At 36.3% G+C, this 26,884-nt stretch overlaps 1 protein-coding gene across 1 annotated transcript in view; it reads left to right on the top strand.

Annotated features, from left to right (window-relative positions):
* The window catches only part of NALCN (sodium leak channel, non-selective), a 210,442-nt gene that overhangs the window by 132,655 nt on the left and 50,903 nt on the right, over positions 1-26,884 (top strand). The window contains exons 15-16 of the mRNA XM_057366171.1: positions 19,228-19,364; positions 20,906-21,047. Of these exons, the coding sequence (XP_057222154.1) occupies positions 19,228-19,364; positions 20,906-21,047 (279 nt within the window). The remainder of the gene's footprint in view (positions 1-19,227; positions 19,365-20,905; positions 21,048-26,884) is intronic.

Raw genomic sequence — 26,884 nt, forward strand, 5'->3', positions numbered from 1 at the left:
CATTTTCCTCTCAARTGAATTTGAATAAAATTTTCTAATCAAATATTTATATTAAATAGAATATTTTTTTGTTGCATAACTCATCACCACAGCATCCTGTTGATTTTGRGAAACTGAGATATTTGGTTGCTTGTAGAGTTGGAATCTTTACTAAACTAAAGCAGTATTCACATGACTAACAATCCAAACTTATATCCCCAGAGCAAACATAACATTTTCTTGCTGTGATTCCTGTAGTGTTAAGCTTTATTTGTCCTTAACCTGAAGAGAAGAAGCACAATTTGTACTTTTAACCCTAAAGTCATGTGCAATCAGTTGTTAATTTTGCAATTATTACTTTGATTCCGGTGTCTGTGCTTTTCACTGCTAACTCAGAGACATTGGATTCACATTTTCAATTCATGTAAAAGAAACCTCCCAAGAATAAAAAACTTCATGCACTTAAATGCAATTATTTTTAAGAAATAAGGTTATCTTCTGACATACACTGAAAAAAAAAACACCTTTATGATACTGTGTTATTACATAGTAAGCAGTGTAACAAAAGTTTTAATGTTTTTATATTTAATCCAATACTCAGGAGTTTAGAAGCAACTATCTTCACGTTTTTGAACAATTCTATTCAAGGAAAAAAAATCTATTCATTCAGATAAAGGTTAAAATTTTTGAAAGTGTCCAGGGACAGGACTCATATCAGTTTGTTAGCCATGCAAAAAGTTAGGCATGCAGTCTAAACCAGTCATCTGTACTTGCCTGTAGTCATAGTTACCCTCCAGGGAATGATTCATCCCATCCAAGTTGGGTGCTCTCTTTTTACAAAGTTACAGAGGAAGTCTAGACAGTTAATTAGGCAAAATGCCTGATTTTCAATGGATAAAGTTAAATGACATAAATACCCGAGTTTAATGAATTAGGAACCTATATTTCCTTGATATTTTATCATATGGTTGCTTCCACATTAATGAAACCGAAAATCATAGTGTGTAACAGCAGGCACCTTACTGAAGTGCCTGGGCTGGGATCCTAATTTGGTTTCGGGACTTAGGTGCTAATGGCAACAAGGAAGGATAAAAGTCAGCGTTCAAAGCTGGTCATCTCTCTTCACTCACAGCAGAAAACAAAGACTACATTTATGAGTTCAGGTTCATAAAATAACAGGTCCCTGGCATTGGTACTTCAGTTAGTTTTCTAAAGGTACGAGGCACAAATTTGACAGGATCTTTGTAGAAGTTCCCAACTTCCACCTGGGTTGGATCAGAAAGCAGTACATGCCCTGTCTTGCCTGTGGAGCAAAAGGTATGCTCAGAGGCAAAAGCAGTGTGGTCTGTGTGAAACCAGACATTCACCATTTGCTGTGGGAATATGTCAGAAATGTGGCTCTTGCACATTTTAATGTATCCTACTAAGACTTTGTAGTTATGTTTGGTCTTAAAAGACAAAGTTACAAATAATTGCTTCCCCAGAGAATGAGGATCTCACTGCAGTGCCAATGATGTTCAGGATATCCATCTTACATTCTCTGCAATGATATGTTAACAAGTGCTGCTGCATCAATATCAAGATATGGAATACTTTTTTTAAAAAATTTACTATGTTGTTGCAGTATTATTCTTGCCAATATGSCTATCACCTTTTTTCACTCACCATCACTATCACCATTATGGTTCCCATTTTCTTAGCTGCTGCTTTTTCTTTCACATCCGGAAACAGTGCCATCGTTTCTTTACATTACTTTACCATACATTTCTTAATGTTGAAGGAGTCCCACCTGTTGTTAGAAATTTGAAAACAACAATCATGAATGCAGCACTACTTTCTTTGAATGTCTCATTTTTAAGGTAGGCTCTTGCTCTGGGAATGTTCATTCCTCTCYTTTTTGGACTAAAACATCCTTCTCATAATTTGTTATCAGTGTTTTCTCTGTCCCAGGCATATATCCATTGCTAAAATTCATGATTTTAGGATAAAGCTTAGGAGGAGAAAGCTTCACGCCATCATGAAAGTCACACTGACAAAGAGATTAAAATGTTTTAATAATGTTTTCCAGAATGAAATTTAGAAGTCAGGTCTGCAACCTAATCTTCCAGTAGGTATTTTGTAGCTTTGTCTCACACACATAGCATGTTTCTGCTTTCAGTGCTTGGAATGGATGCAGATTTAAACTAATTTTTAGCTTTGGGATTTTATTGTTGTTCTGTTTAAATCAGATGACCAGGAAGAGAAGGCCTAAGTTTTACTATTGACCTCTTGAGTATAAGTTCATGACGATTCACCGGTGAAGCAATCTGTATATTTATGCCTTTTCATTTTTGTTTGTTTTTTTTCACTATTTCTAGATACTAAGCTGTGACATTTGGTTTCCATCCACTCTTGCCTTTCAGATATTCATCACGTCTTCATGTAAAGCAGTTCTAACAACTGAAACAGCTCACTTCTCTAGTGAAATGCTATTTTTRTAGTTTCTGCTAGATGCTGCTGCTGCTGTCTTTTTATATTTTTGTCTGTAGAACAAATAAAGGGAGTAACCTGAACTAAATGCCATGCTTACATGTCTCTCACTTTTAACTGTGAGCTTCTAAGAATAAGTATTTCTTCATTCATCCATTAGTTTTTGTCAAGAAGTCTTCATAATTAAGCTCCTGTGAGAGCTTTGCAGAGGTGAGTGCTAACAGAGTTGCATTCAGCAGAACTGGTCATAGAAAGAAGATGAGTTAAAATCTGTCAGCCAAACTGAAGTCCATGTTCTCCAGTACCATGAGTGAAGCCAAGCTCTATCTAATACTGGTTCTGGCAGGAGAAAAAGGTCTAGATTATCTGGTATGAAGGATAATTGAATTGATAATTCTGGCATCATGGGATACTAGAAGCAATATAAAAATAAAAGCTTTTCCTTAGTATGGATTTGGAAATTGAGAAAATATAATCAAACTACTTGCAAAATCTCTAGGAACTGAAACTGCTAATGCTGTTAATTTTAATCTTTGGATTGGGATATCAACAGATCTGCTCAAAGCTTCTCTAAAAAGCCTTCCTGATGTCAGAATAAAATAATTTTCTGTTTCAAACTTTCCCAGCTCTTTTGCTGAAACTGTAGCTTGTATAGGAGTTCAGGAGTTGTAACAGATTTTATCCATGAGAGCCATAATGTGATCTGCATTTATAGTTGTCACCACTCATATTTTCATTTTGTTTCAAATGTGTTTGCCGTGAAAAACTTGAAAGCCTGTAATGGGTTTAAGTACTGGTGAAAATAAGTGGAAAAATACTTGTGGAAACTTGTTGAAAGTTGCAAATTWTAAGGGATGGTAAGAGTTTCAATAGATACCTTTTTATCTCAAGGTATTACTGAGAATGCGTATTTTTATGCTTAGGTGTGGGAATTTTCCTGGCTCTCTCTAAGTTCACAATAGTGTGTCCTCACTGTGTCGTGCCCAATTGAGCAAAAGTGACCTCTTGCAGTGTTTCAGATAACGAGTGTGACCCATAGGCCTGACTTGATCTGTTCAGGCATGCATTTGTTTCATGCCTCTCCCACTGCTTCTTTTCATTCTGGAGCTCCAGTGAGGTTTGCAGTGTCCTTGCAAATTCTGAAGAGTGAGACCTGGCTTTTTTTTTTTTTTTTTAATTCATTCCCTCTAACTTCTGGCCTTGACAATATAGTTACATCCATTCTCTGAGAAATGGATATGAATGAACTTCTTCAAAGATAATGATACCTTAGGTATGTTAAATGGTCCTTCCACTGTGTTCTTTCCTCTAYCTGGAATGCAGGATACCCACTTTGCAAAGCTACTTGCACTTACATTTTTGCTTATAAGTCAGGGGATCCCAGGCATCAAGTGAAAAACTAAGATGAAGGATTTCACTCAGGCAAGCAGCTGAAGGTATAGAAAAGGTATAGCTAAGAACCTAACGAAGAATTCAGATCCATTTGCATTGAGCACATCCTGCAAAGAAACATGTACTTCAGTCATATTTACAATATTTCTGTTAGGTTTTTAAAAGAGAGAGAAAAATAAACCAAAAAAGTAAAGAATATTTATCTTCTAGAACATACAAAAATCTCTGAATCAGATATATTTTGGTTATACCGTCAGTGCCTTGGGGTAGTTAAAAAGCTTGCAATGTGCTACCTTCTATTCTGCTCCAAAAATAACATGAATTCAGGGAGGATGAGGTACCCTCCAGGCAGTAGTATAAGCAATTATGTTCAGGGCAAAAAAGCACTGATCAAAATGTCAGGACATGCTCTTCTTTTTGCAGTTTTTTCCATGGTCTTTAAAAAGAGTATAGGAAATACAAGACCTCCTGAGTGTACTTGCAGATGCTGGTTTTTCTATTCTATTCTATTCTATTCTATTCTATTCTATTCTATTCTATTCTATTCTATTCTATTCTATTCTATTCTATTCTATTCTATGCATCTGATTATCATATCCTAAATGTAAGTTTTGGGTCTGTTTACCATTAAAACATAGTTTATATTTTTGCACTCGAATACAAGCCGCCTGTGATTTTGAAACTACACAGACATATGCATATGTCCCAACCACTTCAGAATCTTTAAAGATTTCTCCATTTCAGGTCCTGCAAATACCTTTGCTACATATGCATATGTCAGTGCAGGTGTATACACACCCACACRAACAAACTTGTCAAATACAGAGTTTTTCACAGTGACCTGATTTTTACAGTTTGCAGAACAACAACAGATCCCTTTTAAAATCATGCCAATTTTATAAAAGTGATGAATATATTCCCAAAGCTTGAAAATTTATGTGTATGTGTTATATTGTTCTTTAAAACAAAATCCTTAAATCCTTAACAGCTCCAATAGTGCCTTTAATGGGCTTCCTTCTGTTTAGTACTTGTTTTTCCCCCAGTGAGCATGTCTTAATTCCACAATATTATTTTATGCATTTTCAACAATGAAATGATGTGGAGTAGCTGCATATCTTGTTTGTAATGGCAGTGAATTGTCCTAGTAAAGACTTTTATTTTGGTAATCCAGATGTATTGTGTTTAAATGTAAATCCTTTCAGACTGCTACCCTAAAATTACTGCTTTTAAAGTATGGTGTTGCTTGGTATTCAATATGATGGTCACTGGCATCAGAGGAAAGCCTTCTGTATCCTAGTAACCCATAGCTTCATGCCTCTCTTACAGCTCTAATTAAATCCCTAAATCACAGACTAGTCTGAGTGGGARGGGACCCACAAGGGTCATTGAGTCCAACTCTTAAGGAACCAGCCCATGTTGGGATTGAGGCTGCAGCCTTGGCATTACTGGCACAGGATATCAGTGTCACCTAAAAATACAATCAAGGCATTCATAATGCTTGGAAGTTCCTTGTGACCAGTGGTTGGTAGAATTTCACCATACATGTTTCTGGTAAAAAAATTAACAGTGTCAAATTGTCCTTGGAAATGTATTATGAAGTTCACTGAGGAAGAATTTATATGCTCAGAATACACCAACAGGTCTACAAAGTGAAGGTCCTCCTGTATCAGTGTTTAGTTCTTGATGGTAGCCAGAAAACTATATTTAGGAACTAAGAGAAGAAAAGGGAAATCACAAAGTGGTGATACTTCATACCTAAGTGATAAGGGACACAGGAACTTCMAGCATCCAACATGGTGTATCTTTGTCTAGTAGTTCTTGATGGATTTTTTTCTTGCATATCTGTTAAACCTATTTTCATATTTCTGTATATTCTAGCATTTACTGTCTGTGGTAGCAAAGATAAATTTAACAATGTGCCATGTGAAAAAGATATTTCTTTTTCAATTTAGAAATCTGCCACTTGATTTTCTCATTTGATGCCCTCTAGTCGATGATGTACAGTTATTCCAGTCAAATGCTTCCTCAGTGCCCTCTCTTTCCTACTTTGCCTGTTATTCCAGTGTTTTCTTKGTGCACCTGTACATGTAGCATTAGAATCAGACCAAAGTTTCTTTTCACTGGGTAACTCTATTTGAAGTGATCTCCTTTCGCAGRAAAATTTGGCAGTTTAACTAGCACATCTTGGAAAAAGTAATATTTAATATTTCTTACAMACTCCCTTACTTTTTTTGTCTTTTTCAAGTAAATAAGTCAGCATGTGAAATTACCAGGATGGAATTTCTGTAACACCTTTTCTTGTAAGTTTTCTTGTTTTCTTTTTAACAAGAATTTAAATTATCTAGTCCAAAATAGAAAAAGTGCTAAGAAGTCAGTCTTGTCTTCCTGCATGCAGCTAGTTTGCTGAGGCTTTTCTGATCCTGTTTTTCATTAATTTCTTATTTTGCTTCCCCTTTGTGTTCATTTGCTCTCCTCAGATCTCTTTTCTGGTGAGGCAGCTTAGTATTTGAAAGCAAGGTGTTTATARTGGAAGTCCAGGCAGTCCAGATACAATCCTTATTCATTGAGAAGACAGTTCTGACCGTACTCCTTTTAATACCAAACAAGTTTCACTGTCCTGGTAATGCCAACCTCATTTTGGCAGACTTATTAACAACTCCTTTATTCAGTGAGGAGAAAACTGTACTCACACTTTCTGACCCAATATTACTTTTCATAGTAAAGGAGTTTTTCTTCCCCTCTTCTCCCCTGATTCTTGTTAAGTAGAACCAGAGCACATAATTCACTACTGCTTTTAATTGATACGACAAACAATGACAGATGAAACACTGGTAATTGGCTTTTTGAGTACATGGCTCCAGAAGCTGTCTTGAGTGATACCTCAGAAGTGATGTCTTGCCTGTCAGGAAAGGAGGAGTTGGAAAAGATAGGATTTGGGATGCTGAACACATTTGGTCAGAATACGTTGCCAGAGTCCTGTGCCTTTCACCCATCACCTCCAGGCATTCAGAAGATCCAGCAAGACACCAATGACAATTTCAGCAGTTGCATCCCTTCCAAATTTTGTGTGCTGAGGTTTCAGCATTAAAGTGGGAGTTTCAGCATGGGGATTTTTCGTGAACATATTGTGTGAACAAGGTGTTATAATTGGTATATCTAATTTAAACACGCTTGGCTTAAAATTTTTTATATGTGGATATGTGTGTGAAAATCAAGGAGCTTTTTTAAGCCTGGTTAGAGTTACTTGCCTCCAGAGTATTTTTGTTCTGAGAACAGTGCTTGAGGTAATTCTAAATGGGAAATAACTATAAAATAGAATAAAAATGAGAAATCACCTTTTCATTATATCTGATTCCATGTGAATGGATTTTTAACAAGTGGCAGGAAAGATAAGTGTCAAGCACATTTCATTAACCAATGAAAAATACAGTAATGGTTCCACACTAAAATTTATGTACTACATAAAAATGCATTAAATCCTTTKTTCATCATAGAGGGAAGATTGAAATTTCACAAAATTCAAGGTGCTCCCCCATTCCTGGGACATATGCAGAACATTTAAAGTGACATTATTTCAAAATTTGTGAGTTTCTCATAGACTATGTCCATTCATAGAAAACAAGTTAACCTTTCAAGACTGGAAAATAAGGTCATCTGGAAAGCTAATCATGCTAGTCTCTTGAAGGCTGTAGCTTCAAGACACTATTGTTTGATTTTTTTTTCTCCCTCTTACCTCGTCTGTCAGCATGTTTTACAAACAGCATAAATGGATCACAAATTCTGGGTTTTATATTTTATTCATAATGGTGAAATAAACACCTAAGTATTAATTCAAAAGTTGCCAATTCCTAGTATAAGCAATACAGTATTATCTGTTAAAAAAAAAAACCTCAATAAATTCAAGAGGGTTTCTTCTGGAAAGAGGTTTTATGGTATAAAACAAAGWCCTTTGACGTTTGGCTACAAAGATCATATTCAAAGCACACACTTTTCAAAGAGGAGGGATGGCAGTCAGATTTGCTATGAATATGGAAATAGCAGTAACAAAAAATGGAAATATAATCTTCTACTGCTTYGCTTCTATCACCAAGTAATAAAATGCTTGCCTAGCTTTTGTATCACTGGGAGGTAATTTAATCTTTATTTTTTTGTTTTATTTAGTGGATAGAAAAGGAGAATGCAAGTGCTTGTCAGGGCACATAGATGACTCTAGGTGCTCCATCCTCTGAATTAAGGGACAGTCTTGCAGCAGTTTGGAATGAGGGGCTTACGTAGCATTGCCAGTTATTTTGATAGCAGTTGGATTCTTGAAAATCTATTCTGGGTTTGCCTTTGTGCCCTTCTGTGTCTCAGAGGGCTGCATTGCCTTTTCTGAACTGTGTTTTAGGCCCATAGGAGCTTGTGAATCTATGGTCTTGTGTACACCTTGTAATTAACTTCTGCATACTTAAAAAATAGCAGAGGCCTGACCTTTGCATGAGATTTRATTCCTGGTTCATTAAAAATAGCTAGCAGCTCAGAAGAACGAATTCATTATTTTTACTGTATTTTTTGGTACCTGAGTCTAAGTCAGTCACTTCTTTCCCATTTAGAATTCAGAAGACTTCTCCTTTTATAGTTCATCAGGAATGGATCAGGCACTTTTTAAAAACATAACAGAAGATGAGGAAGCCTGCAGGGGTTTCCTGCATAATATCCAATGAGTGGGAGCACTATTTCAGAAGGAGGGAAGAATTCTTACACATCTTTTTCTTTAAAGAAGCAGTCCATCGTCACAAGGACACAAAGAAAACTATCTCTAGTAAAAGGGAATAACAGAACTCAGCAATCTCACCCTGGCTAAAATTTCATGAGCAAACTTGTGGGAGAAAGGGCAGCCAGTAACAYCAAATTATCTCAGTTTTTATCTAGTCCAGCCAAGAAGGTTTCTGAAGTARTTTGGATCAGCCTTTGTGACCTCACAATTACCACTCATATAGATCTGCCTCTGTGTGTTCTTTGGTGTAATGAATCTTCTGTCAAAATATCTGTATTAGAAAAATACTGTAAAACAGCAATGAATCTGTAGCTCATTTATGTCAAATTAAATGTTCTGCCTCTAGTTCAAAATGAACAAACCAACCAACCTCAGAAAGGCAAAGGGCAGCTAATTTGTGTAAAGACAAAGTTTCTCCATTTTGAAGAAATGTCCTGGATTATGACATCAGCTACGTCTGTGAACTTTTTTCTCAACTTCAGTTACACTTTCTAAGTAAGGATATTTGATTGTAGAAATTGGTCCACTCTGTGGATGGCAAATACTCAAATATAGTTTGTATTAATTATCTTCTCAGATAATCTAAAGAGAGCCCAGTAATGGTTTGAGCAAAAGTGCAAGTTACGAAGAGATGACATATGCATGTGCACAACAGTAAGACTGAAGAGCATAATTATCTTTTGTCCTGCAATTCRTGGCTATCACCAAACTGTAGAATCATAGAAAAGTCTAGGTTGGAAGGGACCTGTGAGGTACACCTGGTCCAGCCTTGTTGAGAGAAGGCCATTAGATGAGGTTACCCTGAATCCTATCAGGTCAGTTCCTGAAAATCTCTAGTGATAAAATTTCTGTGTCTTCTCTGGGCAACTTATTCCAGTGATTGTCTTTATAGTGAGGAATTGATTTGTTCGGTCTAGTGGGACTCTTTTTCACGAAGCAAGTGGTATTCTTCCTGTSCTGTGACTAGATGTCCTCGTGAAGAGTGTTCTTCTATACTCTCTAGAACTACATTATAGATAAAATTTCTGTGGCCCCTCCGTAGACCTTTCCAGTCTCAAACAAATCTGATTACTGGAGATCAGCTCAAGTGTACAGCCACATGTATATTTACTTGTAAGGAAATAGATGCACATAATAATGGTGTTTATAATAAAAACACTTGGAAAAAAGTACAAAAAACAGTACAGTGCATGGTGGTTGATGTTTGCTTACTCCTATAAGACCAAGATTGATGAACTCATTACCACATTTGGTACTTAYGTTAGCRGATTTTTAGGAATATTTATGTAGTGTCGCATCTCAGTGGAGTTCCATGTTTCATACGAAACATTCTTGTCCTAACTACAGTAGGTCATCCTTTCCATTTGGGTAGAGATTTGTAATATTGGCCTGTGCCAGCAAAGTATCCGTTTACAAAACTGTCCAAACACACTGCAGCACACCTAAAAAGAAGGAAACACAGGTTTGCACAGCCACAGCCCACAGAAAGAAAATGCCATCTGCTGCACAAGCACCTGCATCACAATCTGCAACATGTATTTTTCAACATCTAACATAACTGCTTCCACCTCAGGCAGCACTCAAAAATTCATATGGATCACATAGCTTGGCTTTGAAATCTGRAATTAGGTTCATGTAGCATAGGTATGTGCCAGATTTAACCCCAACCAAACAGTTGCTCTCTCACTCTGACAATCAGAAGAATACAATTGAGAAAACTCWTGGKTTGAGATACAGGCAGTTTAATAGGCAAAGMAAAACCCATACATGCAATCAAAGCCAAACAAGGATTCATTCACTGTTTCACAGGGGTAGGCAGGTGTACAGCCATACCCAGGAAAGCCAAATTCTATTGCATGTGATGGTGACTTGGGAAGAGAAATGCCATCACTCCAAACATCSTCCCTTCCTTCTTTCCCCAGCTTTATATRCTAAGCATGATCCCATATGGTATGGGATATCCCTATGGTCAGCTGGGGTCAGTTCCCAGCTTCTTATGCATCTSCAGTCTCCTCACTGGTGCATTGGGGTGAGAGGCAGAACAGCCTTGACTCTGTTGAAATGCTGCACAGCAATGAGGAAAACATCCCCATGCTGTCAGCACTGTTTGCAGCAAGAATGCAACACACAGGCCAATGCCAGCCACTGGGAAGGAAATCARCTCTACCCCACCCAACACCAGCACAATGTTTCCTACCATGCAGATGAAACTAAGTAGTAAGTCAAGTTGGATGTGCCTTCTGTCCCTACAAGTTTAGTGGTGAKCTATCTCATGTAATACCCCATACAGTCCATAGAGCAGCCTATAAAAATCACATGGAATAAAAGTTTTTCACATACAGGAAAAATTTCAGGCTTTCTACACTTAGGTGCTAAGAGGACCTAGATAAAACTTTCCTTGCTTTGTTAAACCATGAGCAGGGACATACCCATTCTYTGCAGATTGAGTCATTTATCCTTATAACCTCTCTACTCTTTAGCACTTTAAATACTTTTCACTGTATCCTGATAGAAAGTCAAGCTGATGACTTCCTAAGCCAGTCACGACCTGGTTCACTGAGTGTCTTCAAATCTTTTTTACATAAACGGAGCTGCCTGTGGTGAGAACCTTTGAAATTCTGCCCACAATTATAATTTCCCAGATCGCCTCTGTTTTTTGGGAACCTGACAGGGCAGATGAAGATGTGTGTCTCAGCTACATTTAGATAAGGACCATTTGCAAAGCTACCTCCAGGAATCTCCTTTATGTAGAAAATAGGATAGGAAAGCAAATACTAAGTGTCTCTAAATTGTCTTGCAATGGTAATTTCTTTGCTTCCCATGCAGAAGCTTCCTTTCAATTTTTAATAAATTCTACCCTGAATCTTAAAGATGAACACATTGTAACTAGTCAATATTGAATGTTTACATTTTTACAAGAGCAGAATTCATACAAGTTGTGCTTTTGTTCACTGGAAAATATTTTAGTTGCATGTTGTTCAGCATATGTAGTTCATAACAAATAATGATATCTAGTTTACATGAAGTCTCAAGCATTTTTCCCTGGTGAAATGGAGCATGTAATGCATTTTCTATTATAATGGTTATTCTTYTGTAACTCACTAACCTTTGTATGGAAGTGAAAATGTTTCTGCTACTTATTCCAAAAAGAAAAATGATGAATATGAAAATGGTATTATTCATTATGGCATTTATATGTGAAATAGCTATTAAAAGAAGAGTTATGCATGTTAGCATAAATGTGTTTTTCATTTACATTATCTGTTTTAAACTGTCCATTAAAAAATGTACCTACCCCTGAACTGTTTCAAAATAAAGGCATTGTTTATCTATCTCAGGTAAGATAAATATTGACAGCATTAGGTTGTTTGAATTTATGGTCTTAGAGGACTTTTCCAATCTAAATGATTCTATGAACCTATAAACTATTTTATCTTCCTTATACTAGAGCATCTTCTCAAAGATAGTAATTTAGCCAATCTGTATTGAGAGAAAGCTGTCCAGGATGTGCTCCCTATCCTTAAAGCTGGCCACCTGGCACAGCCTGCCTTGTACATACAGCAAAGTTATTTTTCCWTCCCAAAACTACCTACCATTAAATAGGAAGTGTCCATACTGCCTACAGGGAATGTGCCCAGTTGAAATAAGTGCCAAACTGTTCTCAGGCATGATGAGGGAGAGTGCCAGGTGGCCAAGGCAAAACTCTGCAGTTGGTCTTGATAACAGTATGAAACAATGGGCAATCCTAATCCAGTTTTTAGGCCCATATCCCATTGCTAGTGCTGGTGTAGCCTTGCACTGTCCCTGTATTCCATGAAGGAGTTACCCTGAGGTGACAGTTTGTCTCGCTTGTTTTCCTTATGTGTTAGCATGGGATGAGCCAGTATCTGGAGATACYTTTTCTGGTTAAATATAAGAAGTGTCTAGATGATTTTACAATTTACTTACCATTTGGAGAACTGTCAGTAGCTGAAATGAATGCCATCATAAATGCTGTGGCCTAGATTCATCCTGCCTAACACTGGGAGTCAGGAATCTTATGTAAGGAACATGCTGGATTCAAACTCCCCATTTATTCAATGGAAAAAAATAAATGTGTGAAATATACAGCCAACCCAAGATCTGAACTGACCTCTAAAAGTGTCTCTTCATAACTTTCAGATATAAAAGAGACCATAACTAAATTAATTTTGGTGGGTAATTCAGTCTAAAGGGAAGAAGGTTGAATCTGTTCTGGTAAGGACATTTCTGGGGCCTGACTACCAACGCAAATTGCACAGAATCTTGGATTGCCCATTTTTAAAAAATTATATAATACTCACCCCTGCAGAGGCAAAAATATTTGGAAATATGGCTAAAGTGTAAACCATGAAGCAATGTTTGCCAGTCTGTAGTCAGTATGAAGTAATAGCTTGGAAAAATTCATCTTATTTATCTCAGTTGATCACAGGGAAACTGTGAAAATTTGGATTCCTGTATACTTTCAGATAAACAGCCGAATTTTGCTAGATAAGTTTTCCACTCTTTGAATTGGAATCATTTCTTGTCAGCAGCATTTGTTCCTGAAGAACTGATAGGAGCTACAATTATTAAATATTCCACATATGTGAAATCRTACTCGATATCTGTTAAATTTGGAAGACCTTGTGCACAACTGAAGAAAAAGTTATCTAAATGAACAGCTAGGGAGTAGAAGTTACAGCACCAAACCATACTACACACAGCATATAAACCCTGTGACAGAAAAGTTGTTTATTAAAAGAGCAGATCTTGTGCCTATGAGAAATACATGTAATCTGTTTTCTCCATCTGTCAGGAACTTTTTCAGTTTATTTTACTCTTATATTATCAGCGGTGTAGTCTCTGAGTGCCAGCACCATGACTATCATAGTTTCTGGTATATTTCACTGAAAATTCCTCAAGCCAGTGCTGAATGTGGTTAAAATCAATTTAGGTTCACTTTTACCATACCTACATGGGAGAATTTTTTATTGCTTGCAATGTCCCCATTGTTTAGGTGAACCCAAAGGATGAAATTCGCTACTGAGGACTCCTCACTAAAAGAGGACAAGAGAACAAGTGCAAACATTGAGCCCTTGTCTTTGCACACTGCCAAACTCTCCCCTCACTGCTGCCTTTCTCCTATAGCTCCTGCTTCTTTCTTCCAGGCAGTACTTTGTTATAGTTCAAGTAATATTTCAGTTGAGGTTTTTATAGCACTGTAGACATACTAATAAGATCTACACTTCATAAATACTTCCTTTTAACACTGCAAGTGTTAGTCTTAGCCAAATTCTGTTTATCCAGTTTTTTACACTAATTTCCAGGTTGATTTTACCTTCCTTTTATTTTATTTCATGGTGCACGGTGCTTAAACCAAATAAACATTTTTTTTTTTATTATAATTGAAATATCAGGTGTAAATGAACATCTGATTTGTGTTGAATTTTAAATCAAATAGAGGTACAAAAATGTTGTTACAATTTGATGCCAAAGCTGAGGGTGGGATATGACAGCTTACCCATATGTGTATCTTCTTTTAATATTGCTCGTTCATGTCCAAAAATCTGCCAGATCCCTAGGATTTCAGAATAACAAAAAGGAAAAAAAAAAGAGGCTCATTTAAAATGCCTTTCTGATTTTTAGTTGTTTAATTAGTGTCATTCATTAATTACTTGGGTTTGATTCAAAGCTCCTTTTGACAAGTGAAAGGTGATGGTAAATCTGAGAACTTGGATCAATAAAAAAATCTGCAAAGCTATTGATTGGGTGCTGGTATGAGTTTGTTATGTCTTTCAACTGATATCTTGTAATGTCTTGTKCTCAAAGTGTTCGGTGTTGGAGCACATGGCATATCCTGCTAAGCATGCAGCACAGATACTGTATTGTTATTCTTTAAATACAGCCCTTTCTAAAGAACATTTGCAGTGAAAAATACTGATATTTAGCAGTGCACTGTAATGTACTAAACAATATTAATTTAAAATCATCCACTGAGATGTGAGACCTCCTGAACTTTGGCTAAAGGTTTGAACTTTTCAGTCACCATGAAATTATTCTGGGCAGCTGGCCAGTTCCTAAATAGGTTGTGTGTACATCAGTGGTAAATCTTTTAATTTGGAACATGATTAATTTCAGCCTGTCAACTAAAATGAAAGAGTTAGAGCATTGCTGTAATTTTTTTTTAATAATTTGATTTCATTGAAATACTTACAGAACATTTAAGTGAATTTCACATACACTTACCTCACACACCATCTAGAAATTGTGTCTTTCACTCTTTAAGTTTTGCATGGTACTGGCTCCTTTTCCGTGATCAGAACTAAATGAATAGAGAACAAAACAAAAAGTTATGAAGGGTAAGTATTACTCTTTAGATATGGTTAATTTTGTATCTCCTTTGGCATGTGCTCAGCAAAGTCTCAGTGTCTTAAAAACTCATCGACTGTGTTAAATTTGAATTTTTAGTTTGTTTTGGCAAGATCAGTACTTTTGAGGATGTGTCAAGGTGCAAATTGATGATATTAAGAGATATGTTAGTTTGCACTTTGAACTGTTTGAGTGATCTTGTTCGTATTACCAGACCCTGGAGCACTTCCMCCTTCCAGACTGTCAGCTTCCATCTGAGTAAATCATGAGAATTCTGCAGGTGCAGACACTTGTCACATCCTGCTTCCCCAGAGAGGATGTCAACTGGAGGGCAGGTGTGACACTGCCTTGCATTCACCTGAAGATCTGAAATGCACTGCAGCATGTCTCTTCTGYCAAACATAGGGAGAAATTATGGAAATGCAGCTCTCCTAATCAGCTCCTGGTGCCTGTCTCATTCCAGTTCTCTAGTGATTTTTAGCAACTCTGCTATCACAGGAGTTGCAGAATGTACTTTAATAAAACTCACTACTTTCACCCTGACCACATTTACAGCGATTACTGTCTGGATGACCCTTTGTACAGAAGCCTTGAATTCAAAAATAATTTACAACTGAAGCCTCAATAAGTAGTATGGGTGAGATTGTACCATGTAACACCTGTGCCATTGGAGAGAATGGGTACAATAAAACAGTTGCTGCTGCTATCCCATTCACAGGGTGTGCAAGTCAGAAGGGTTTTCTTCAGAACAGATTCAGTCTCACACTGGACTACCTGACATCACACATGGGGTTCAAAGCCCCACTAAAGACCAGCCATTGGTTGTGATCCTTCAGCCTGGACTGCATCTTTGTTTAACCAAGGTGGAGCTTGTSCTTTTGTTTCCTCCTAGAAGAATCTGGTTTGCTTACCAACACATCGCATAAACTAAACCAGAAGACAAGAACTGTTGATGATTCAAACTTCAAACTGCTCCAAACCAAATGCAGACGTGGCCATAATGCCTTTCTGTGAGAAAAGGATCACACAAACCTTCTCTTCACCTGTAAGTCTGCCTGTCTCGCAGCTGTCTTTTGGAGTGATCTAAGACAGTTGTGTGAATAGATCAGGGAGAGCTTGGTGTTCAGGGACCTGTAAGTATTATTCAAACAACCACAGGAATCTCAAATTAAATAAAACCTCTCTGACACTCCTCACCATTTAGGTGCTGTTTGGAAAAGTTATTCTGATGTGTGTTTAGAGCAGACAGTTGTACTCTATGTGTTGTGCCATTAAATCTGCTTCTGTAAACTCAAGCAGCATATAAGTAGTGAGATGAACCCAAATCCCTTCAATGGCTTTACAGATGTTAATGTTTTTACGACCCACAAGAGAATTTAGCCAGGCCAGGCTGACAAAATATTGTTGAGCATTCTCAGTAGGCTCTTGGGCTGTAAACGGAGGTCTGTGCAGAACAAATCAGGCCTGTGTGCACTTCCTTGTCAATAGTAAGAGTAATAAGTAAAACTTAAAAATCATAGAGAAAAATGTCCCGATATATTGTTTGAATTTATTGGGTTATTTGGGTCTAGCTGTTGCTAGAAACMTTCTGCACAATCATAGCCCCATTTCAACATAATCCTGTACCTTTAAAAATATTTGTGTTTGTTAAGTGTTAAAGGAAGGTGAAATATGAAGGTTCTAAGCAGCAATACAAAACAGGATGTATGTCATGTGGAGCAACAATTACACCCTGAGTGCATGGAGAAGAACTCCGGGAAGCTAAATGCCTCACACTCTCTATATAACATAATATTATCACAGCATGAGTAATTGGAGATATTCTATAGAACTGCCTTGACTTTAGGTTATTTTAAAGTCCATTTTAAATAATTCTCCTATCCCCTTCTTTACCTTTTGAACTACACAGTTTCCTGCTTTCAAGCTCTCCCTGCTCTGTTCTCCATTAAGACTTCAGACAACATTGCAATGTTCTCTATTCTGTATACACTGACTTATGAAAACAGGAATTCATAGCTATAAGTGACATTGTCTGTGCCAAAAATATGCATATTTATGCAATGTTTTCTAATTGAAAAACAAGTGTCAGAAGCTGGAAACCTTCCTTTCCTCTAAAAATAATCCCTTTCCAAAGCTTTCAACAGTACAATGTTGCAGAAAAGCCCTGTTAGATTAGCCAATTAATTTCTTTGTCAGTGAATGATTTCTTTTGGCAATACTCTGACATTTCAGGGGGTTTGACTAGTCTGATTTTGAAATGATRAGGCACTTCCCTCTGGAGATCTCTCAGAACACTCAGAGATCTGCCCATAAGGCTAGTAATATTTATTCTCACTCTAGAAATTCTATTTCTAAATTTCATTCTCTCATTCCTTTATTTGGTGTACACATTGTATTCTTGAAGTAATTAGTTTTAAAATATTTCTTACATCAATTTACATCATCTCCCCTGGGCTCACTTTATTATCAGTTRTGGAAGATGTAGGATAAATATTGGGACCCTTGATCTTTCTTTTCTTTTTTCTCCCTTGTCCCAGTTGTCTCAGTCTCCCCTGGTTTCATGGCTCTCTTCAGCACTATTTTGGTTTGTCAGTGTGCAAATGCTAAGATGGCATTTAGAAATTAATGCATACCCAGATATGTTSTCTTCAAAGCAGCACAGAGAGGAGCTGTGGACATCTGTACCATTTTTCATACCTCTGCAATGTCTAACCAGCTGAGCTTGGTTGTGAACATAGCCTTTGGCTGGTAATAGAGCCAAATAATCAAATCTGTCTTTTGATGCTGTATTGAAATCCAAGTTTGTGTTTAGTTTCTGCTCTTACTCTTTATCTAGAATTTTTTCAGTTTATTATTTCCTGCCCCTGTTTCTAAATGTGTCTTTTTTTTTGTCCAGTGTGGTATTTGCAACTCTTCACATTTTAATATTGTGTGTGCTAATGTCATAATTTCTTCCTTTTAAGGGTCATTAATAATGCAATGAAAGAAGACTGGACACAATACAGATTTATGCAACATTTCCCTTTTATTTTGACTCATCTTTACCATTAATCATTAGTCTTTGTTTGTAGCTGTTCAGTTTTCTTCAGTTTTCAGTCCAAATGACAGATTATATCCAACCAGTATGAGTTGATTTTCAGTTTAAGCTGTCCTGTGGCTGATAGTGGTGATGTTGCTGATAGCATGACAGTGCAGCAGAGCAGCTTTTCTTCTATAGCATGCTGTGGGAGCACRTATTTCACTAGGCAGGGCAAATGAGGGTTAAACCTCTGTTTGAATTCCTGGGTAATTGCCCTTGGTAAAAATCTGCAGCTGATGTCYATCAGCATTATTCCCTGCAGGTGCTGATGGTGAAAATGTCTTCTAAAATTTATACATCTAATCCTTTGCAATACAATACAAGCAGAAGTGAGGAGAATTGAAATTTCAGTTGATGCTTGCTGAAATAGTATACAATACACATACAGTTTAAAATAAATGTTAAATTTAATTTACTGCTTCTTTTTCACTTGGTATTTTGTTGCAATAAAAACTGAATTGCTAGGTAGGGTAAACAGAATTCAGGAATCTTATCTCTATATCGTATCTTTTTATCTTATATAATTTGATTTAGCCATAATTTATCCGCACAGATAGCTGTATCTGCCTTTTCTGTATTTGGATGGGTGATAATCCATTGAATAATTGTGGTTAATTATAAATGCAACATATGTGATTTGCTATAGCTAAGCATTGCTGATGCAGATGGATTCTTTAAAGTTCTTTGTTATCACTTATAATACTCATCATAATATTTGTCCTGTTATTTTATGTTCTGGGTGCTAGATTCTCTTAAAATTTCTGCCTTTTAAAGTACTGTGCTGTCTCTGAATATCAAAGAGCTGTCAGGATATACAAAAAGATGTGCCTAATATGAAAAGATCATGGGTGTTTATTTCATGAAAGTGTTAGAATCTGTGAAGAAAACATAGAAATAAGCATATTGAATAGGACACTAATACGCTTTATATTTTAAAGTTAAAACTATTAAGAATCCTCCCATTTTATGTCTTTCAGTTAAGGGCATGGTATTGTTAGGCATTTATCATCTTCTAGCACAAACCATTAACTTGTATCAAATTTACCTTCTGTAGGTCTTTGCTGCCATCTTCTGTTTCTTTAAGTGATTGCCGTTGTTAGTATTTTGATTCTGAAAAATAAGAATGGGAGATTACAGAGCACAATTTCCCTTCCTATTATTTTTTTTATTCACTTGTTTTCAGCTAAAGCAAAGTGAAGCCAATGCAGATACGAAGGAGAAGCTTCCATTGCGTCTACGCATCTTTGAAAAATTTCCAAATAGGCCACAAATGGTGAAAATCTCAAAGCTTCCTTCAGATTTCACAGTTCCAAAAATAAGGTATTGAAATATTTCATGTTCTAGTAYGCTGTAAACTTAACACCCAAAATATTTAACTTCTTTTTTCTTGTGTGTTACACAGATATTCAGAAAATAAGAAATTAAACAGAATTAACATAGGCATTCAAAATATGCAGCATTTTGGGTTTACCTMATTTCCTCCTTTTGGGGAGAAAAAAATCCKAGAATTCCTTATACCTTATTCATGAAAGCAGCTAGGTTGGCCAGAACTGGCACAAGTGCAATATAATTTAGAAGTGTGTTGTCTCTCCTCTTGCATTTGGATTTTAGTTTCTTGTCTCTCATAGTCAACTAGCACTCTAATAGATTCTCATGTAGGTTTTTAAAGACAGGGTGAACTGGCAGCAAATCATTACAGGGGATAAAACAGATTATCCAATACCAGTTAGTCTGTGATGACCTTGTCCCTTATTTATATTTGCATAGTTACCACTTTCCTGTGAAACTCACCTTAACTAAAGATCAGATGCTCAGTGATCTACTAGATCATTCTTTACGGTGAAAAAAAGATTGCTGCCATTGTTCTGAATCTCCTGAGTTTACATTTCTTTGGATTAAATTCAGAGGAAGCCAAGGCACCTGGTTTGACCTGTTTGTAGTACCTTAGCTGAATTAAAGGAATAATGCTGGTCAGAAGGGTAAGGAAAAACAACCTTCCAAACCTCAAGGGAACAATCATGGTTGTTTTATTTTTAGTATCAAAGTCCCATTTGGTAATTTATGGAGGGCATTCTTCTCCTAGTCTTAGTCTTTTTTGGTATTTCTTTCTAGTTGTATTTTCCCCAGCATATTCTATATTTATTTGTGATCCTTTTGATTACTGAAASAGGCTTCAAACTAGCACTAGCAAATCATATCTTTAAATCTGAAGCTATTGTACCATGAAGAAATATCTCCCCAGAGAAAAATTAGTTTTGACATAGTTTACCCTGAAAAGAGGCAACTCTACTGAACTTAAAACACAGCAAGATGAATGTATATTTGTTGTAAACAGAAATGCTTCTGCGTTTTAAGCATGGCATATGTGAGGCACAGAATTGCTGAAGCGCCTTAATACTGACATTCAAAGCAGTTACATGAACAGATGTTGTTTGAAATCTTCAAGAAAGAATTTCATGCGGAGTATGTTTCCTTTGGATTATATCAGCATTTGATTTACATTGAAGTAACAACTTGCTGTTTAATGAGCTCAAAAGAGCTGAAAACTGCAAAAGGCACTTGAAATATTTAGCACTTTAATTGGTAAATAAATAAATAAAWAATAAAAGCAATAGAATTATTTCCTTTGAATCTACATGCAAGCAACCCGACTCTCAATTAATTTCTGGATTTCTCTAATAAATGAATTCAAATGTTATCAGTTGTTCTGGCACTCTGTTTATATAYCTCTAGTCCAGTACAACTTTTTTTGGGGGAGTTTATTCATCATAGCACTAATAGATTTGACATGTCATAAGAAAAACCAAATATTAACTGTCCTTGGGGTTTTAATGTGTCAATATCCTCTGTTTGTTCACAAGGGAAAGTTTTATGAAGCAGTTTATTGATCGCCAGCAACAAGATACCAGCTGTTTGCTGCGAAGACTTCCTTCAGCTTCCTCTTCCTCATGTGACCACTCTAAAAGATCGGCAATTGAAGAAAACAAATATATTGATCAAAAGGTAAATCGAGAGTATGGAATAGTATATGTCTTGCCTAGAGTATTGTGAGAAAAGGCATCAGATTATTGAGTTTGTCAAACTACATAAAAAGTGGATTAAAGCTAGGATGATTGAAAATAGGCGAAAAGGTTGTGTTTAATTTAGCCTAAAACAGACATCAAGACATCATAGCAGATCCTCCTTTGTTTTAAATTTTACCATCTCCTTTGAATTCAAAATTCAGGATTTGATACATTATTTGTTTAATGCATACATCATCTGAAGCAGTTTTTTTGAAGTAGTTTTGCTGTTAATCACTGAGAAGCTAGTGGAAAATTAAAGTTTCTAAATATCACATTGAGTTTTTAAGTGCCTTGATACTATTGCAACCCTGAAAACACACTTCACTGAAGAASTGTGAATGAAGTGTGAATGAACAAATTGAGCCTAAATAGACGTCATCTGCTTTAAGAAGCAGAGCAGAAAAATTGGATAAGTTATCAAGATCTCTGTGTAATCACTGAAGATGAGTAAAAATTTTTAAATTACTCTAATTATTTAGTGGATATTAACCTGTCTGTAAGCCTGGGAACCACTAGAAAACAGAYCCTGAACAGACATATTTGGTACCCATTGTGCTAAATGCTGCTAGTCTCCCATGGATGGTTGGATTTGAAAAATACCASCACTGTTTGGAATGATGAGGATGAYGATGATGCAGCAGCATAAGTAAATGTATGTGACTTCTGACAACTTAAAAAATAAAAGGGGCAGAAAAAAATGCTTGTGTGTGTCATGGAAGATAGTGGTTTCCCAGATTTCTGATGGCATCTATGTAGACCTCAGTCCTCGATCACTTGCAATATTGTGTAATTTAGTGCTATGTTTCTAGACAAAAGAAAAGTACTTTCTCATAATACTGTGCTTTCTCACTGTATTGTTACATTTCAGTATTGTTCAGTGTTGAATCCTCTTTGAATATTAACATTTGTGKTTTTTTAAAATACATTTTAAGTTACAGAATCGCAGACAAGAAAAAAAAGTCAATGCTCTGCAGTTATATAGTATATAGTGTGTGTTTGCAACCATAAAACAGAACAGCATTCATACAGGGAGGAAGCAGAGTTGGGAAAAACTTTACTCTTCTGATAATGAATGMAAATAGCCTATTTGTAAACTAGTGTTGCCATCCCTAGTTCTGCACAAGAACCCCTTCTTGTGGCTGATGTGTTCACAGCATCAGTAAGCCAAAGCTGAGCAGCATGGCCTGAGAGGGAGGTCTGTGGCAAAATCTGGCATATCAGCCCAAGAAGGCTGTAGGAAGGAGTCAAGCCTAAATGGAGATTGTCTGCTTTAACAAGCACAGCAGAAAAACTGGATAAGTTATTAAATGACAAGCCTAGGGCTAGAGCTATGCCAAATATCACTAATAATGGATCTCAAACACTGTGCCAGGGTAATCAGAGTACATTTCTACCCTGTAATGAAGAGATGAACAAAGACCATAAAGTTGTCTCAGCCACACAGGTAAGTCCACTGTATGCAATGCAGACCTGTGCAGTGGCACAGTAGATCTGTTTACATGAATATAATTTAGGTATATTAAATTGCATCTTAATTCCTTTTGCTTGCTGTTTACAAAAGTGAATTGTTACTGTGTTTGAAGACAGATGAATACRTGGCACAGTTTATTCAATGAGATCTTGCAATATGAAAACAGAATGCTGCATTCTTTTCAAATTTCTACTTCCCTTCAAAAGCAAATATGCATGATCTGACTTTATTTTTAAATTTAAGTAAGCATTTGCAAATTGGTTTTGCACTATTCAGCCTCCTTTAAGCACATACTTTAGGATTCCCATGCTCCAAGGGTAGAAACAGTGATAAGTAATATTTCTTATAAATGTAGCTTAAAACAAGGTATTTACACATTCTTATTAAGAGGAGAAAGCACTAAGAAGGATTTGTGAAAGTAATTACTCTAGCTTTCTATAGTTACGGTTGCCAAGGCAACCTCACTTTTGTATGAACAAATCTTCTTAAAAATATCCTTAAAACAAGTTCAGAATGACTGGTTATGCKTAAGTATAAACCTTACATCCATACTTTTCTTTGTGGAAAAAGAACCATGACAAAACATTTTACTGATCTCAATGCCTTGTAGGATGCATTATCGCTGCTCCTGGAAGCAGTGGGATGRCTTCAGAAACTTTTCATATGTTTTTGCATTGTAGTTGATGAAAAATGAAAGTGGAATTAAAAGATAAAATCAAAAGGTGAGATCCTGCTGACAGATCTGACTCTGTCCTTCCTTTGTAGTGCCTGAACTGTGGCTGGTTCCTCTAGTTACTTCTAGATTTAMGTCAATATCTCTGTGTTCTATGCCTGCTGTAGTGATAGGAAGCCCTTAATCCTTATATTCCCTTATTTTTTCCCTGATTTCCATGTCAGCAACATTCTTTTTTTCTTTCTCTAAAAATCTGCCATTATATTGTTTTTGTGTTCAGAATCAATCTGCCCCATAATTTGTGATGATCAATAAAGCAGATCTTATATATGTTCTCCTATAAAATAAATTTAGTTAGTGTTTTCAGTATTATAATTACCCACTTCTTTTAAAAGTGGTTTCAGAGTGTAAAGGGGGAGTAGATTTTCRTTGCATTCTTGCTTCTTTTTCTTTTTTAAGGTATTCTACTTTCTCAAAAGAATTGGAAAAAAAAAATGGGTGTATATCACCATAACTATTACTGCAATCCACTTATATTATTTTCATCTATGCCGAATTAAAATAACAGCTTTGGAAGACAGATTTCTCTGCTATACTCCTCTTTTTCTAGTCAAGAATGCGAGTTCCATCAGGTTTTCTAACTCTTCCAAATTTTTGAACTATTATAAAAATAACAAACTAACCAAATACTAATATTAAAAAAAATCACTTTTAGATACCTAAATGCCCTTAACCTTTTATGTTTCCCCTGATAGTTCCCTGTCAGTGTGTGGAGTGTGGGTGGATGTGTGGATACAGATTGTACCTTGTCCATCCCTCTGAATTCAATGCTGGCAACTCCAGGACTTTCCCACATACAGGTGCCTGATCGGCGGATTAGCACTATGCTTTGTTTATTATTATCTGTAACATTTTGTGTGTAAAACTGGAATTCTCTGCTRTACTCTGAACTTAATGCTGCTGGAAATGAGGGTTTTTTGCTCTGCACTTGATGTCATGCAGAGCAAATTTACCTAAATTCAGTGATCTTGCCATGGACCTAACCCCCTGCATACTGATCTAGTCCATCCTGATGTGGTCTGCAGGCAATGATTTGAAGATCCCAAGGTCAAATTGGAGAAACCAGGRCTGTTCAGATTGATGAACATACCCCTGTTGTAGTAGAAAGTATTGTGGAAGTATTTTCTGGTGAAAGAAGGAAGGATCCTTGGAAAAAGTACAAGATCATAGTAGGGATTTAGGGTATTAAATATTCATAGTAGATGAGGGAAAAGGGGAGCTTTAGGGACAGAGAGGGAAATGTTCTTCTGCATTTGTATGAAAATTATTCACAGTATGCTAGGAATTTCTTTAGAAAACCAGTATTTCAGTAAGTTCTTGGACAGAAGAACTGGATAAGTATGGAAACACAATTTTAGTGTGAGTGGGTGGATGAGAAGAAAGGAAGTTGGCAGAAAATAAGGACGTCTCAGTGGCTCAGTGGCTTTCACATAGCCTGAGGTATAAATGYGGCAAGTTTCAGGAGGACAAAGAATTAAATTAATGTGAGATTTACAGCAAATCAGGTATCCAGTGAAATACATCTGAGTTGGCTGTAGAGCAYTGGCCTGGCCTTCTTAACTTCAAGACTTGAATCAGCGGGGCACAGAAACCCTTCAAAGTGCTTTCCTAAGAGACATACAACTTAGAGCAAACCTTGCAGAAAATTATTGTGAGACAGACACTTCTGGATAAGAGACTTATCCTTGGCCTTGCAACACAGCACTTGGCTGTTAGAAAAAAGTTCAAAACTGACAGATTCATGAGATAAACTTTGAAAATGCCTATGACTCWATATGTACAGATAATACATATAACCCATGTGCAAATTTACAACATTGGCAAAGCAGGRGTGAATTACAAAAGAGAACACAAGAGCATTTAATATATCCATGTATTGGATAATTCAGACTTGAGCATCTCCCATTTAATTGAAGGAATGTGAGCAAGTCAGCTCCCTTATTTCTCCATTTGTAAGATTAATTGGATAGTAGCAAACATATTTTCTCTTTTCTCTCTATCATCCTGTTTCTTTTGTGATTCCTTTCCCATGTATAAGTTTTGTTTTTAGTTCTGCAAGCAGTGCAGTTAGTAGCCATTCTTTTTTCCAGTGGGAGCCAGATGCAGCATTAAGGTCTAGCTCCTGGGAAAGCTTGACCTCCCATGCCATATGGCCCTCCCACTGATTCCTGCTTACAGCAGAATGTACCTTTGTGATGGGAGGTTGTGGTCAGGAAGTGAGAGCAATCTCAGAGGTAGCCAGAGCCATTACCAAGGATGGCTATGAATATTAAGCAGCACACCTCATGCTGGAATCTATGTTTAACACATTTTGTTAATATCATAGATACTGCATTTGTGAGCAGCTGACACATGCCGCCTAATCTTGATAAGATGTTGTTTAATGTGCATATATGTTCTGTCATGTGTTGGTTTTCTTCTGTTGASTGCTCAGCTTCTTTAACTATTCTGTTTTTTAATTAAAAAAAACAGTCTTCTGAGAGTATTCCAAAAGGACTTTTCCTTGCGGAAAGTATTTGTAATTGTAAAAGCTGAAACAGTCTTTCAGCTTTTTAAGGCATAGCTTTTAGTATGGAAGACAGGGTGTTCCAAGATATTTTTAGGAAAACCATCAGGCACGAAGACATGATCATATAACTAATTTGTATTTTTGTCTTTAGAACTAAGTGTAGAATACGTATTCATAAATTTCAATTTCCAGAATTTCTGTTTCTTACTGTAATAACTGTTCCAAGGTAATCAACCTCTCTGAACTTTATTCTGGGCATTCAGTTGTGCGAAGCAGAATTTTGGCACAAAAGATACAATAGTTCCTGGTTATTCTTTTCTCTAAGTAATTTGAAAGTATCATTTTATCCCACTAATTTTGAATATAGCAGAAACTAATAAAGTGGAATTTCACTTTTATTCCAAATAAAAAAAAGATTATTTCTTTTTAAATATCAATAAATACTACATATTTTTCTTAAGTAATTCTTGCAGAACTTTCTGTGTATCAACAAAAATTATTTAAACTTTTTCTTCATTTTCTTAATGTGTCTGAATTGAACTCTGTCCTACTATTTCAGTTTCCATATGTGTCTGAATTGAACTCCGTCCTACTATTTCAGTTTCCATATACCACTTCTTAATTAAACACAGCCAAGGGCTTCAAGACTTACCTACTGATGTCATTCACAGGATAATGCCAAAATCTATCTTGTTATAACATTCAGAAAAGTAATTAAAACAATGTACCTGCTGGAATGATAATGGCTTATGGATCCAGCATTTTCTTGCTCATTACAGTCATGATTTTCAAAGAAGATGATTTTTGTTCCATGTCTGTTCTCCTCGGTTCCTTCTAATGAAGTTAATAYCTGTAAATACGGTGATGTATTTCAGGTTTACTGAAAATCAGCTGACCTCTTTGTCTCTTTTGCATTTTAAAGATTTTCTTGTTTTCATGTGTGGATATGTAAAAATATCCCTGTGTCTAAATAACCAATTTATAGATTTCTTTCTCATTAAGCATTTTACAAAGTACACATTTGAGCCCCTAATCTTTTACTTCTCTGACCATGTTTGCCTT

This window comes from Malurus melanocephalus, unplaced genomic scaffold (assembly GCF_030028575.1).
Source record: "Malurus melanocephalus ecotype Western Australia unplaced genomic scaffold, MMel_1.1 scaffold_61, whole genome shotgun sequence".
NCBI classification, from domain to species: Eukaryota; Metazoa; Chordata; class Aves; order Passeriformes; family Maluridae; genus Malurus; species Malurus melanocephalus.